This window comes from Antedon bifida, chromosome 3 (assembly GCF_963402885.1).
Source record: "Antedon bifida chromosome 3, ecAntBifi1.1, whole genome shotgun sequence".
In the NCBI taxonomy this organism is placed as follows: domain Eukaryota; kingdom Metazoa; phylum Echinodermata; class Crinoidea; order Comatulida; family Antedonidae; genus Antedon; species Antedon bifida.
The window spans coordinates 4,677,181-4,693,923 of NC_136228.1; the positions used below are offsets into that span (position 1 = coordinate 4,677,181).

A 16,743-nucleotide genomic window follows, 5' to 3' on the forward strand; every position below is an offset into this window, starting at 1 on the left:
ATGGGTCCCTTGGGAATACACTTATTAGACATTACAATATATATAATATATTTTTTTGGGGAGGTTTCTCCCATCTTTATTCATTTATTAATGTAAGCATATACAGTATAAAGTGATTTACACACATTACACTATTGTTTATTTTAGGTTTAGTGCAAATAACTTCAGCGGAGCCAGAAGTGAAATGTCTACCAAACGAGGAAGAATTTCAGCAGAGCCATTCAAGGAGTTCAAGTTACAACAGCCATGAGAGTCAATTCGGTAGTCAGCAGTCTAGAGGAAGTGGCAGTACACACTCAAGATCATCCAGTCTGACAGAACACTTCTCTAGTGCAACCAGCTTAACAGAACCAATGCCAGAGAAGGAACAAGCTGGTAGTGGAAGTGGAGGTGGAGCAAGAGAATCTGGATCGTGGTCAGGGTCATGGAGAGGTGTGGGATCAAATGAAAGGAGAAGGGTATGTTTATTATATAAAAATCAAACATTTATTTCCTTACCTGGATAAACCGACAAAGGCCTTTCCCCTTCGAGGAGAGAACGAAAAGTAATAACATTTTAAGGACTCCCCTCCAAGGCAGTGGTATTGTCTGTGAACCACGCCATCAGGTTGGCAACAACGCCCATACATACCTCACCATTTCTTTTCGAGACACTGACCATTTATAAAATTCTCATAGTGCTATAAAACTAAAAGTATATTTGAAGTAATAATAGTTTTGATGATTTAGTTAATTGTTATTTGTTTGCTCCACAGAAACATCCTGAAGAGTCACAGCAACAAAAGAGGGTTGATGACACAAGAGTAGATGCTGATGAGATTGTAAAGGACATAATCAGTACGCAAAATTTTGATAACAAAGAGGAAGAGGGTGTCTCAGGTAATGGTATAATATGTTGAAAAAAGCAAGATGGCGAAGGAGAGGACGGGGAGATTATAATACATGGAACAGTCCATACTCAGATAGCTGTAGATATGATATTGTATCTAAAGCTCTGTTTACACTATCGAACTATATGTTTTGTAATTTTTAGCTATACAATTTTAATTATTAAACTTCTTTCTCTACAGAGGAAATTGGACTTCATTTATTTATTGCCAAAGATGGTTCCACGGCTCTTGGAAGCAAGCGACTTAAGGATAGGTAACATTTCTTAAACTTGTTGTAGTCATATCATAATGCACAGCACTAACAAATCTTGTGCCCATACATAGATAACATTAACAAACTTCATATAGCTATCTGTAATGTGGAACTATAGCTTGGTGGGTGCTTGCATTCCAATCCCATGGTCCAGTGTTCAATCCTGATCATGGTGCCAGAATTATACAGTAGCTCGCAACTGTTTCTACTCCACTCACTAAGTTTATAAGCATGATATAGTTCATCCATTTTGTCTGGCAGTTGCTTGCTGTAGATGTATGTATGAAATAATCAACATATTTTTACATAATTTATTTAAAATAATCATATTTCATATTTTCAGAATGTCAGAAGGAGTTTTTGAGAAAGTAGTGATAGATCAAAGATAGAATTTTCAGGCAATCGGTGTAACACAGTCTAAAGATAAATTTCACAGCCTTTTCAGTATTTATAGTATTTGGCTGTGATAACTATTTGCGAACAAGGTGGTGATACTTGAGAAATGAAGATGGCTACTGCCACGCAGACTTTAAGCATGCATGTGTATGTACAAGCTTCGTGATTATTTTCGGACTTGACATATCTATAACACTCTGAATGTCTATTTTTTGAACAACCTATCAAGTTTTTTCCACAAAACATTGTTCATAATCGTATGTTTTGTTTCCTAGCACGCCTTTATAGTTCCATGTGCTTCAAATCAATGCAATACCAATTAGAATCAAGATATATTAACCGAAAGGTGTCCTAATGAACGAAAGTAAGAAAAAAGACACACAGTATCTTTGATTCGGGATCAATACTTTGATTTTAATTATGTCATCAACATTTTGAATCGAACATAATTTTTCTCTTTCACAATAACACTTTCACAATATCAATTACTGTTGTAGATTCACTTTTAACAGTTTTTAGTTTACGAAAATAAATTTACACATCAGTTTCAACCAGGACATTCTGTGATGAAACATAAATAATAAAAAAAAATATAATATAAGTTCTATATCACCTTGGTATTGGTTAATAATATTGAATATTTTAATCTTAATCATGTACACCTGTGGTATAATTAATGATTTACATCATCTGTATGTGCATATAGTAATGGTGAATATTAATTGAAAAAAACTAGTTATATACAGTACCTCGATCAACCATTTGTTGAACTGCTTGAGTAAAATTTTAGTGATTGTACAAGTATCTACAAATACAGCATTAGTCCATAGGCCATATCATAGGCAAGTTTAATGACTTTATCTTGCGTTACGATCAATTCCTTTATTTGAATCAATAGTTCAAATGTTTACATAAGTTAATAACAATGCAAATATCCTGTATGAACTACATGCAAGTCATGTGTTGGGGATAAAAGCACCCTTTATTGTTGGTGTGTGCTATGGTTTATAATTTTCTTAAACACACATCGTTTTTCGAGTTTTTCAAATTTTGCTTTTATTTTGCATTAACTTCCATTTTACAAAGCTACAAAAGCTATTGCAGCGCACACCTGTAAACAAAAATGAAAGAGATAAATATTTTTTAACAATACAAAAATAAGTTCAACATTTATAATTTCTAATTAAACAAAAAGAAGGGTTTGAGATATTAAACACAAATGTCAAAGGTTATCTTTCAGGTGGGCTTACTATATTTAATCTGTTACAGTGTATGTTTCCATGACACTTTCTAATGGTTTATAAAAGAATTCCCTTTCTCCATAGATTTAAATGTAATTCTCACTAAATAAATGGTAAGGGATTTTCATATAATTATTTTATTACCATAAAGTTATGTGTGTGCTTACTAAAAGGTAAAGAAAACCAAAGTTGTTCAACCAACAATACATTCTTTAAAAGTCCCAAAGATGCTAACTTATGAGAACAGAACACATGAACTATTGCTGGAAAAAATGTTTATCTTTCTACCTTAGGCCATAAAACAAATCAGATTAAAATACTCCTGGATAGAAATGATAGGTTGTTCTATACTCTTAGAATGTGTCAATTATTCTACAGCAGTTACTGCAGTAACTACTACTGCAATAACATAGTTTGTTTCAATGTAGTTTTTAAAGCAGTCACTGTAATAAACAGAGTGTATGATATCTTTAAAAAAGCAAATATTTTGATAAACATGTTAATGCTGAACAAAGTATAGTTACTGCAGTAAATTGCAGTAGAATAATAATAATAATAATTTACACAGTTTCTTAAGTACAATGAAATTTGTTGCATCTAATTAACTACCTGTTTTTAGTATCTATACACAAAATCTTAATAAATATAGTATTATTTTAGTATTACTATTTCTAAGTATCTACTAACGTACACATAAAATGTAGATTATACAGTTTTTGTCTACATGGTATACACTACTATTATAATTAACCAGTTTTGTGATAATTATTGTTATATTTAATCATTTATGTGAACATTACGATTAATATACTATGTGTTTATTGTTGGGTAAAATGTGCAATCTGTAAAGCCATATAATATCTCAATGGTTATAAACATTATAGATATCAAAAATTACTAATTTGTACAAAATAGGTAAATGGTATCTAACTACCAACATTTTATTGGCTTATAATAATTTGAATAATTTATTAAAATATAGGCAGTCAATTCTCCAAAAATTGCACCCAGGTTCATTTTGGAGCGACTGTAATTAAGAAATGTTTGTTGTGATGCATTTCAAGTGCTTGGTGAATCGTTCAATCGTGACAAATGTTTGTTGTGATGCATTTTACAATGACGTAGAAAAGATATAGATTTTATTAAATTCATATTGTATATAATTCTACATTTTTAGTATATGCCTAATTATATCTCAATGTATCATGGATATAGTGAATATTATTGTACAGATGATGTGCAAAAATCTGATCCAAATGAAGATATTGAAACTGTGTTTTTGGAGAAAGTTAGGCCAAATAAATAATATTTTCTTTGCCCTCCCCAGCTGAAAATATAAGGATGGTTTGGTTTAATTTTACATAACTTGTGTGTTTACTGTTAACAAGCAAGTGATGCAATTTATTTTTTATACAAAAGTCTACACTAGTTAGAAACCTTTAGAGAAAACTCTGAGTTTTGCAAGAATTTTTTCAAAGTTTCCAAAGTGCAGATCAAACTTTGGTAAACTGCAGAAAACTAGTTAGCAAAAGTTTGGACATTCACCTACTTCACAAACTAGTTTTTGAGGTTTGTGAATTCAGCAAATCTAGTTGTTTTCAATGTGTTTTTGCAAGTAGACAAAATTACTTCAGTAACAACAGAGACAGTAGTTTTAAAGAACTTTGAAAACAAGTTTGGTAAAACTAACACTGGCAAAATTTTGTCTGCAAACTCGAGCAAATTCTGTGTTTGTCAAGAAAAGTTTCCAATTTTTGCTAGTGTAGACGAGTTGAAAAACTTTGGCCAAGTACACTAGTTTGGTAAAAACTAACACTGGCAAACTTTTGTTTGCAAACTCGAGCAAATTCTGTGTTTGTCAAGAAAAGTTTCCAATTTTTGCTAGTGTAGGCTAGTTGAAAAACTTTGACAAAGTGCAGAAACTAGTTTGCAGAAGTCTACACTAGCAAACTTCAGTTTGCAAACTCGAGCAATCTCAGAATTTAGGAAAGTTAGAGTAGACTAAGCGTTAACTAAGCAATTTAAAAACCTCTTTTTCAAAATTTGTTAAAACCACATCTGAGCATAAATTTTAAGTTTAGGGCTTTAGTGGAGGGGAAACCGAAATCAAAAGAGGAAGTGTGTAAAAACTGTAAATAACTAACTTTATTTGCAGAATGATAATTTTCAAAGGTTTCATCAACTTTTTGTAGTAAACAGATCTTTATGAAAGTTAGTTAGTATTAAATGCTAATTAACATTGAAATAAATAAATTGAATGCTAAATATATTTGAAGAAAGTTGTTAGTATTCCAGATGCTAGATTATTTTCTATACGAGAGTTCTTCCATTGGTTCAGATGCACTTCGGATGTTATATCCTGTAAACATAATTGAGCATATTCATTCAATTTTTGCACGAATTAGAGTTGAGTTTTGAGATAAGTTTGACACCTCCATGGTGTATTTGGTTTTTTTCCAATTTTTGTGTTGAGACATTAAAAGAGTTAGGTTCATTGTCTGAAATGCGTTTGGAAAATTTCACTAAAGCGTGGTTCCCACTAGCGACGCAACGCAAGGACGTAACGCAACGCAAGTGAATTGACCAATCACAAGCGATGGCTTATTCGCTTGTGATTGCTAACTGTCTATAACTTCGCTTGTCATTGGTCAACACGCTTGCGTTGCGTTTACGTCCTTGCGTTACGTTCTAGTGGGAACCAAGCTTTAGTGCATTTGAACCGATGAAGAATTCTTGTTAGAAAATAAAATGGCATTCATTATCTAGATATTTGGCATTTGAATATGAATGTTCTTTGTTAAGTAGAGATTGGCATGGTTATCATTTATATTTATTTTAAATAACAGATAATAACATACAATAAGCAGAATCTCTAAAGGTTGCTTCTTATTGGGGTTAAGTGCTATAGAGTAAAATTGAATGTGGTATTTAAAGTTTTGATTGTTATGAGAGAAAGCCTCCACTATTATTAATATATATTATTTATTAAATGTATAGTTTGTGACTGTTATCTTGCTGGCCAGGAACAAAAATTGTTAAGAAAATGCTGTAGAAAAATTGCTTTTACTGGCAGTTGTTTTAACAAAAGTGCCCCGACAATGTAGAACCATGTTTTAAATATATTCTATATTGAGGATACTCTTTTGTATAGATTGATTTGTTAATGTTACAGAAAATTCATTTAATTATGAAAATGAAAGGAAAAAACTATATAGAACCTGATTTTTTTGCTGAGAAAGAGATACATGTATTGTTGAATATGTGGAATTTTTTATTTTTAAATATATTTTATGGTTTAGTTATTGGAGATTTTATTTTGCTTAAAATATGAATTTGTATGTTTTTCATGTGCCATTCACATTTCTGGACCAAGAATATTTTCTAAAAGGAATTATTGATGATTTATAGATATAACATTTTTAGTCATAGATCTTGAGTGGTATTTTCTGTTGGTTCTTTTCTGCTAGACGTCTTCCGTTTCAGTTTTTATAATTTTTTATAGCTTATAAAAAAATAGCTAGTTTTCTAGTGGTAATAGATATTTTTGTTTATGTTATTTTATCAACAGAAACCGTATTCAAATACATTATGATGACATTTGAAATGTTTGATTTTGAAATAATATGAACAAATGAAAAAATGAATATAATTTTGTTGAAGAATATGATAAAAATCAATGTTGACGGAAATTAATTTAGCTTTAATTAGTTTTGCTTTCAATGATATACAACATATATAGTTTTATTTTTATTTTCATATCTTTTATATTTAGTTTCTACTTCTCATAAACTTTCTTTTTTAAATTTTAGTTTGTCCAGTTGGACATTTTCATTAAATAATTTCTAATTTAATTTTCTTTATACTAGTAGTTGTATATGTGTAGGTCAATGAATGAAAAGAATATTCAAATATTAAAGATGAAAACATGGCCTACTTGTCTTATATAATTTAAAATGTTAGCTTTTAAAGTTCTGTTGTATTAATATAATAAAAAATGTAATATTTATTTGTCATACATCTAAGCAATATAGTGGTGAAATAGTGAATTTCACAATTTCAGAAGAAAAATTAGTCAAATAAACAAATTACGGTAGGAAACCTATCAAGGGGACATCTTTGGAACAAAACAAAGTTTCCTCTTAATAGATCAGCTGAAAGGAGTGTTCTACTGTATGTTTTGTTACTAAATTAGGTACCAGAAGAAATCATAATCTATTTCAAATTCATCGGTTATAGTTCACTCTATTTTACAGTAGTTGATTCCTCCAACTTACAATATTGTTAATATATATAATGTATTATTTCTGTTTTAACCTTTTTGTGGGAGTTTCACATTATTTTGCCCTTTAAAGGTTATTCTGAAAAAAAAAGGTTTTTACATTTTCTTTTTAGTTTTCCACATCAATTTGTATACCCGTTGAAAAGACATACTGAGTGTAAGACATACTGAGTGTTACCCTACTGTACTAAATACATAATAAATACTAGTATCAAGATTATTGGTTTATTGTACTATAATATACTAATGATTGTATGCATACTGTCAATTATTTATAGTGAAGTTTGTTTATTGTTTAGCTAGTTCAGTTCTTCCAATCCCATCGTTTCAATCAGTTTGTAGTGTGCGTGAATGGTGCCCTTTTATAGTTTTAAGAGATACTATATACTGTATGCTGATTATGATATGGCCAAAAGTTGTGGACAATCTAGCTTGTTTATTTATATACAGTATTATACAGTAGTACAAAAATCAAACAATATTGTATTAGTATTTTACCATAAATATGTTGTTTATGTGAATTAAAAGTAATGAAAATTAATATTTAAGATTATTGGTATGGAATTATGAAATTTCAATCCTCAAATTAGTTGATTGAAAGATGTGAAATATCTTTTACTACAACAAGCTGTAAATTATTTTCTAACATTTAGTCAAGTCATTCACTTTATAACTTAATAAATTGAATAAATATATGTGATAATTAGAGACGTCAGCTTTGAGTTGGTTTTTATTGTGTATCACTGGTCACTTTTTTCCTGGCTATTCAAATTAATGTCCAACTAAAAATATCTTAATGAACAAATGACAGTGTGCATGTAGTTCAATTCTTGCAATGTTATACTATAGATATCCAGTTAAGGCCCATAAAGAAAATTATTAGATTAGAAAGAATAAATATAAACATGTAAATTACAAAGTCCAGTTCATTTTGGCATCCAATACTTTATAATATTAATGCGCATGCGAAAATTATTGTAATTTCATGCTTCACCAACTTTAATTCCAGGTACTAGAAAAACAAAGTACTTATCGACTAGACTGTGATGTGATCTCCAAAACAAGAAAGCCTTCGCGGGCTTTTTGGGATATAAACATCCCCTTTTGCCCTACTATTGGCGCCAAAAGAGAAGAAATATCTTTTGAGTTAACTTGTATACCATTTTTAGGTTTGTATTATTAATAATAACTAGCAACTAGACAGAACTAGTAGGCATAGCCTAGCTTTATACTCTCGATCTAGCTAGGCCCAGGGTCGTCTTCGTCAGAGATGCACTGGCCTGGAAATCCAGGTACAGTAAAGTAGGCCTAATTTAATCAATCGAACTTAAAAACAACTGCGGGTTTTTCCGATACTAATACGTAGGCCTCTAGGCCTACTAGCTAGCCAAAAGCCTAGCCATACTCTATAATTAATACTGTCTACTAGCCTAGTCTATCTAGACAAGGCCTTTTAACAACAAAAAAGGCTAGGCGTATGCCCATTTCTAGTTAGAAGCTACCCCCCTAACTAGCTAGCCTAGGCCTAACAGGCCTAGTTAGGCCTAGTAGTATTTAGTAAGCATACAGCTAGCAATCCTCCACCGTGTTTTAAAGCAGGAAGGGTGTCTGTGAGCATTTGAAACACACCCTTGTAATTGGGCAATACATACAGTTACAATTTATTTGCACAAATTGCCAATATACGAATACGAATACGAATACGAATAGAACTTTATTGCAATCAAACGAAAGATTGAAGTTTAACAAAAGCGTTTCACTCAGAAAAATAAAATGCAATATACAAATATAAAAGACATTCAGAAATGTAGAACATACAATCAAAAAATTAAAACAAAATTACAATTAAAAATCACTTATTATAAAAACAATAAATATAAAATACAAATTGTTAAAGACATAGGCCTGCAGGATAAAAATTTAAAAGTATTAAAAATGTTTACAAATTTAAAAAATGTTTAAAACTTCAAAAATGTTCAATAATATTTACACACAAAGGTACGGAAAGTCGCGGAAACATAACACAAAATGTTTACCATTTTTGGAATAATCCGTGATTAATAATAAACGTTTTTGAACGGTTAGTTTTAACTCTAGGGATACAGAACTCACGGAGTCTTCTAAGATTATAAGCAGCAGAAGGAGCCTCCGGTAACAAATGATTCAATCTGTGACTGGGGTCTTTGATTTTAACAAAAAAATCCTTGCACAGTCGAACACGGCGGTCTTCTAAGGTAGAAAAACCAAGGAAGCTGCGGGCATCGGAATAAGTAGCATGCGGAAAAATACATTTAAAGGCCCTTCTCTGAATTTGTTCAAGTTGTTGATTCTGTTGCTTCGTAATATTTGATCCCCAAACTGGGGCCGCATATTCTAATATAGGTCTAATGATACTAGTATAAAATTGGACAAGTGCGGGGGCATCCAGGCCTGCCCTCCGCACCTGTTTGAGAAAGTACATTCTAGAATTACATTTACTAATCATTTGATCAATATGAGGTTGCCATGACAAATTATGAGAAATAATTACACCAAGAAGTTTAAATTCGTCAACACGTTCCAGATTACAATCTCCAACATGGAGTGGCTCAAAAGCAGTCTTTGACCTTTTACAACTAATTCTCATCTCTTTCGTTTTCTTAATATTAAGGTACATATTGTTATCCTTAGCCCACTGGACAGTTTCGTCAAGAGTGGTTTGAAGTACAGTTGCCCCATCGTTGCCGACGCGTTCATGGATGGAGGTGTCGTCCATGTATTTCATGCACGGCACCCCATCCAGAAGATCGTCGACAAAGATGATAAACAACATGGGCCCCAACCAGGATCCTTGGGGGATACCACCCTTAACGACTGTCCAAGGGGACAATTCATCGCCTAGTTTAACACGTTGTTTTCTATCACATAGAAAAGCATAGATCCAAGAGATTAGATGGTCTTCGACCCCTAAATTATACAACTTATCAATTAATATATTATGGTCAATTAAATCATAAGCCTTTTTGAAATCAAGCAATAATAATCTCATTTCATCTCCTTGGTCAGTAGCATTAAAGCATTCGGTTAACAAATGTATAAGAGCGTCAGTGGTAGACACACCCTTAGAGCAACCAAAATATACAATGATGCAAGAATTCTTTGCACACTGAAATTCAATGAATTCTGTCCATTACATGCATATGTATGATTGGAAAATAAAGCCAAGCAAGGACAAGGTACAGTACCTCATCCTATGAAATTAACCCACTTAAAACCATCCACACAAGAAAATAAGATCAAGTCAAAGTGACATATGGCCTAGAATCTGGCCTAGTCTTTGGCCCTCCCCTAGTGTATATCGGCAAAGATACTGTACTACACTATCTTTGATATCGGCTATTCATTCTGGTTGCCAGGTTTTACAGGTTATGTAATGGCAATTAGTTCATTGCATGCCAGGAAAGACAAATAGTTGTGCAATTCAGATTACACAATGTAGCATATTGTCAAACTCACTTTGTGTAAGTGACTGTATTTTAACATTCTCCAGGTGGTGTAATAACAGACCAAATACTAATAATATGCCAGGCTTTAATCGAGGTATTTTAACTGTAAAGATCAATCCCGAAAAGCACCTTTGTCCTCAGTGTGAATTGATACTTAATGATCCAGTTCAAAGTTCATGTGGACACAGATACTGTAAAGATTGCCTTCAAACATTAATCGAGTAAGTATAAAAACCATACATTCTGAGACGTACAGTCAGTACGTAGGCCCTGCTACTGTGTGTAGTAGTCTTGTACAAAAAGTCTGATAGTAATATTCTGTGTTTTATGTTTTTTATAAACTTGTAAGATAATCAATTTGGTGTGTAAACTTGGATCATCCAGTTTTTGGGATCATGTCAAAATTCATGTACTGCAGTAACTGTGTTTTTTTACTGCAGTAACATATTTTAGTTTGATTCAATTCAATGCAAGCAGGCAGTCACTTCAATAAACAGTGTATTTAAAAAAAAATTATATGCAAGAAAAGAATTGGTTAGATATTAAACAGAGGTTACTGCAGTAGAATAATTTTGACCTGGTAATAGGGAAGTTTAATTCAATGTTTTTTATAGTTCTCTTTCAATGCAATCTTTAAACATTCTATTAAACATTACTCACAGCACATGCGATTAATTATTAATCTATAGCCTAACATACAAATTAATAATTTACTGCGGCATATGTTTTTTATGTCACATTATTAAGATACGCATTTAAAAATTGAGGGAATTTTTTTTTATTTTAGAAGTTCTCAGACTCATTTATGTCCTCGATGTTTACAAGAAGGTTGTTCAGAAGGAGATGCTACAATTGATGCTGATGTGATTATCCTTTTTACATTTACATTTTTAAATTTTATTCACACTGAGCTTGAATTCTGGTCATCTGGTCATCATCAAATCAGTTCCAGTGTCAACATTAGTTCCACACACTAGTTCCGTTCAGTTCAGCTCGAAAAGATGACCATGCTCTTGTCGACATAACCTCACCTTTAGGTTATTTAAAGATGTATTGTCCCCTGAACAAATATTTGTTTTCATTCTTTTTGTTGAATATTCCATTTAATGTCACATAATAGTTATCCACTTTGAACAAAAATTGAATCGAAAAAACCTGAAAAAACTGTAATTTAAAAGCACAAAATAGTCAAATTGGCTGCCAGCCAATAGGTTTTTGGTTGAATTTTACCATTTATTTTGTCATTTTATATATATTTTTTTTTTACGGAAGGGATAAACTTTATTGAAACTACAAAATAACCTATCCAAAGTCTGATTTAATTAATCTTCATTTTTCATGTTTTTTGGGGACAATACATCTTTAATCATTTCATTTCCATTCATTTCACCACATTTAATTTAAAAGAAAAAATGTAAATTTTTAATGCACGATTGCCAGTAATTTGAACCAACAGTATTACAATTTCAGCATGGTCACGAAAGTCACCATAATCTAGTTTTGATTTTAATTTCAATTTCATTCATATGTTGTATTTGTTTTGTAACATTTTAATTTCTACAGTTTGTTCCAGACTTTGTTTTAAAACGAGAGTTTATAACGATTGCTGTTAAATGTATCAATAATGGATGTAGTTGGAAGGGCGTTTTTGGAAATTATGAGGTAAATAAAATCAAGCAGTAGTGTTTTGCTTTTTTAGAAATAAAATTACGAGATTGCCATCCTGAAAGTGTGGCATATAGAGCAGGCTCCAATCTATTATTAGTGCTCCACTGTTTCAACAGGATCCACCCCTTCTTTCACGTCTGGTTATGAAAAATGTTAAAATAATATAATTATAATGAATGTACTACTTGCTTACACACAGCCTTTATTTGCCCAATATGTATATACAATCACAACTTAGTTTTTTGTCTTAGAGCTCGAACATTAAAATATCTCTAAAAATACATACGAGAAACGTCAAAATACAAAAGTAGGTAAAATTCAAGATAGTAAAAACATTACAAATGCATTACATACACATTTATAAATTTGCATCATTACATTACAGAAACAATTACAGGAAATAAATATTTTAAGTAAAGCTTATCTTTTGATCTTTCAAGTCCCAGAGCTTTTGAGAGTGTGTGCTGAAATTAAATGACCACACCCACCAACTATAATTATAATGATTAATCTGAAACAGTAAATGCCATACGTCCAGTTTCAGTCGATTTGTCACTTTGCTCTACAGTACATACTGTAATTATTAAACGAAGCAAACTATTTTTATTTACATTTTTACTTTAGGCCCATGAAGCCAACTGTAGTTACAAAACCAAACTGTGTTCTCATCCTGGTTGTGGAAAATACATCCAAACAGCAGCATACAAATTTCACACTGAAAAAGAATGTCCATACCGGCCATTTTACTGCAAACGCTGTAATGGTGCGGTTGCATATAAGTTTCTTAAGGTATTGTTTAAAGTGATATTTATTTTGTCATGAAGAAGTGCCATATTTGGATATGAACCACTTCCATCCCTCTCCAATGCATTTTAAAAGAGATGAGTACCAAAAATGCTTAAGGTGCTTAACCAAACAGATATATCTTTTAAATTTCAAAAAATAGAAATTTAATTGTAAATCCATATATGTCATCCAGTTCATATGGTTTTCCATTGCTTTCTGCGTTGAGCAAGGTCCTTTTTTTAAAGTGCCTGATGTATTTTTATGTCCACATTACTTCATAAAGCACAATCATTCTGAACTTTACTTCAGGTGAAATTTGTTATAATATTTATTGTAGAAAGTTCTTCAAATTTCTATTTTTTCATTCAGAAACACAACACCACAGAATGTCCAAAATCAGAAGTTGAATGTCAGTATTGTGGAAAGAAGCTCTTCAGAGATACAGTAAGTTATAATCAAATAAACAATATACGAAATTGGTACAATAGTTGCAAGTATACTAAAAGCCAAGCAATATTCTAGGTTGAAAATATCCATTTATAGAATCTTGGTAATGTGCAGAATTTAAATCTATGAATAAGACTGCAAGATACCAATTGAAATGTTCCTTTTTGGGGCTATCAGAGTTTTTAATTTTGCTACTCTTAACTTAAAGTGTGTATATTAATTATTTTATTTTTTATATGCATGTGTAACTCTGATCAAACTGCTAAACAACAAAAATACCATGTCTATTTTCTTATAGTTATCATCTCATCAAGATAATGAAACTGGAGACTGCCCCCGTTCCCAAAGCAACAACTGTGTCTTTGCACAATTTGGTTGTAACACCAAAGTAAGTAATTAAAAGTAAATTATAACATTACAAAATGCACTGAGGCTGAATCACTACACTAATGGTTATTCATTTTATTCAGCACCTATAAATATAATTTGAACTATCGTTTGATTTTTAGTTGAGTTTGTACACAGCTGAAAAACATTTGCAAGATAACGTTCGTGAGCATCTAACCCTACTTTGCCGGGCCTTTCTACCTTTCTTCAAAGATCACAACAAAACAGATTTCGATACAAAAGTAAAACAGCAAGATAACATTTATTTGGGAAAACAAGAAGGCAAATCTGTAGACTCTTGTGATGGACAACAAGCAGGTGCCGCTACAAGATCTGAATTGGAGGATGAGCTGAAGCAGCTTGCATCGGAAAACCTGTTAGCAACACCGGCACAATTGAAATCGCCTGAAGTACGGCAGCTTATTTCCAATCTTGTAAAGGAATTCATGGAAGCTCACTTGCAGAGTGGTTTTCGACCTCAAGTAAGTGAGGATGCGAATTATGAGAAGGCTGCAGAGAGTCTGGCAAAGATTGGAGATAGCTTAAATGCAGCATTTACTGCTAGTCATGGAGAAGATGAAGATATTATCATCAAAGAAAAAGAGTTGAACAAGTTTTCAGAGGTTGCAGATGAACTTGCAAAGATTGGAGATAACATAGGTGCAACTGCTACTCCTGTAGAATCTCTTGCTACTGAAGTAGGTCACATGAATATTCGGATCAAAGGTAAGAAGACAAAGAGTCCTGAAGAGGTTGGAAAAGAGCTTGTAAAAATTGGAGATGCCATAGTTGCAGATAAAGAGGATATTAGTCTTAAAGATATGGTAGCCAAACAAGGAAAACAAATCAAGAAAATAGAGAAAGATTTGCGGATCTTGGACAGAAACGGAAAAACATACCAGGATGCTATGCAGGTACTTAGTGACCAATCAGAAGAGATTGGAAAACAAATTAATAAGATTAATGAAAGGTTGAAAGTTTTAGAAGAATTTAAGAGCAGCATGACATCGTTACCAACGCAGTTAGCTGTTTTGCAAAACACCATTTTAGAAATGAAGGAGGAGATAACTGAGAATGCAAACGCCACCCATAATGGAATCATAATCTGGAAAATTTCTGATTATGGAAAAAAGAGAAGAGAAGCAATGCAGCAGGGGTCATCTATTTATTCACCAGTGTTCTACTCTGGTCCACACGGTTATAAGATGTGCTGCCGCTTGTTTCTGAATGGTGATGGAGTCGGCAAAGGCTCGCACTTTTCCATTTTCTTTATGTTGTTGCGTGGTAAGTATGACGCTACTCTGCCGTGGCCTTTCAAACACATTGTTAAGTTCATGTTAATCGACCAGAATAACTTTGAGCACATCATGGATGGTTTCAAACCGGAACCAAACAGTACGTCGTTCCAGAGACCAAAATCTGAACGTAATATCCCGACAGGATGCCCACTGTTTATTACACCAAACGAAGTAGAAAAGAGCAGAAATGCTTACATAAAAGAAGACACTATGTTTATTAGAGTGAGTGTTGAGTTAAAGCAGCAATAGAAATGTTTTGGTGTGTCTAGAAAACTAAGATCTAAAAAACTAAGACCTAAGATATCTTAGTTTTCTAGATCTAGAAAACTAAGATATCTTAGGTCTTAGTTTTCTAGATCTTAGTTTTCTAGACATCCAATGTTTTAGTCTCTATTTTCAAGACAAAATGGAAATCATTATAAAAAAATAAAATATATTCAGAATTATAAGAACGTATTTAAACTAAGTTTTTTTTGTGATTTATTTTTACACTTAATATCACCCAAAAAAAACTCTATTAAGCTGTTGGAGTTTCTTTTAAGATTATACTAGAAGATAATTGTAATTTCCTTTTATTTATCGTTTCAAAAGTCTTATATTAGTCTAATATTGACACGGCCTTGGATAGAAACATTCTGGTCTTATTCTATCTAAAAATATATTTTTTAAACTTTTTTTATGCGATCGTAAGCCAGTGGTCTAAACCAATCCTCTTGTAGGAGTAAATTTGAGGCCCTTGTGCCACTCATTAATAATAATAATAACTGGTACTTGATATAGCGCATTATGCTGAAAGCCTCAATGCGCTTTCACTGCTAAATGAGTAAATTTGACATGCACTGGGATTTATAAATGAGCTGACGAGTTGTTTTGTTTTTTGTGGCGGAGATAAGAAAAAAGGTCTTACTACAGCACACTTGCCGCATGACTCACAAATATGAATACTCAGTGCATGTTGAAGTAACAAACCCAAAAAACTGCCTCTTAACAGGATGACAGGTAAAATAAGATTGTACATACATTCAAAGACAATCTTGGGCTGGTCATTTTTCAAGAAGTTTCAGAATGCATTTTTAAAAGTAGGAAAGAACTTTGGGTTTCTGAAAGATTTACTATTCATTCAAAATGTATGACATACATAAGACATATTAATGGATTTGTATAAATTGCATCTAACAAATATTAAGTAGAATAAGTAACTGTGCTAGAGTGGTGGATTGTACAAGAAAATAAGAAAAAAAATTAATAAAAACAGCTAGCTGTTGTTTTGTCTGCTTTTTATTCTTATTCTTGTATAACCACCAACAACTCACCAGCCAGACTATAGTCAAGTAAACTTGTACAGTATATAATAATGTTTAAAAAACTATTAACCATTCAAAGTGATTTTTGTCTTGTATATCGAACATTAATAGTACAGTATACATTTCTATATTATATACTGTACTACATATATACTGTATATTGTAAATTATTACTGGTGTAGTGTCCTCCTTCCTCATTTTGAGGTTCTGGTTCGATTGTGGATTTAATCAAATTCCTTGAATTGTGCATCCGAGTACTGCTATCTAATAGTAGAGCAGATATATTAGTTTAAAAGTATTGTTGTTTAA

General features: G+C 32.0%; 2 protein-coding genes across 4 annotated transcripts in view; both read left to right on the forward strand.

The window, feature by feature from the left end:
- LOC144837265 (early estrogen-induced gene 1 protein-like) overlaps positions 1–7,760 on the forward strand; it is a 38,993-nt gene extending 31,233 nt beyond the window's left edge. For all 3 annotated transcript variants that reach the window (XM_078692316.1, XM_078692315.1, XM_078692314.1), the window contains exons 6-9: positions 148–458; positions 756–879; positions 1,071–1,143; positions 1,487–7,760. In XM_078692316.1, coding sequence (XP_078548442.1) covers positions 148–458; positions 756–879; positions 1,071–1,143; positions 1,487–1,532 — 554 coding nt within the window. In that variant the 3' untranslated portion in view covers positions 1,533–7,760. The remainder of the gene's footprint in view (positions 1–147; positions 459–755; positions 880–1,070; positions 1,144–1,486) is intronic.
- Positions 7,761–8,098: 338 nt separating this feature from the next.
- On the forward strand, positions 8,099–16,298 carry LOC144837494 (TNF receptor-associated factor 2-like). Its single transcript, XM_078692634.1, has 8 exons — positions 8,099–8,228; positions 10,589–10,765; positions 11,332–11,407; positions 12,108–12,206; positions 12,837–13,001; positions 13,368–13,442; positions 13,744–13,833; positions 13,955–16,298. The coding sequence occupies exons 2-8, from the start codon at positions 10,620–10,622 to the stop codon at positions 15,377–15,379; spliced, it is 2,076 nt and encodes a 691-aa protein (XP_078548760.1). The 5' UTR covers positions 8,099–8,228; positions 10,589–10,619; the 3' UTR covers positions 15,380–16,298.
- Positions 16,299–16,743: the final 445 nt, after the last annotated feature.

Excerpts from the sequence above, each read along its gene's own strand:
- LOC144837494 (XM_078692634.1), top strand. The coding sequence starts at position 10,620 with ATGCCAGGCTTTAATCGAGGTATTTTAACTGTAAAGATCAATCCCGAA. Across the intron at positions 12,207-12,836 it reads GCGTTTTTGGAAATTATGAG|GCCCATGAAGCCAACTGTAG; the intron begins GTAAATAAAATC and ends TTTTTACTTTAG. Across the intron at positions 13,443-13,743 it reads AGAAGCTCTTCAGAGATACA|TTATCATCTCATCAAGATAA; the intron begins GTAAGTTATAAT and ends ATTTTCTTATAG.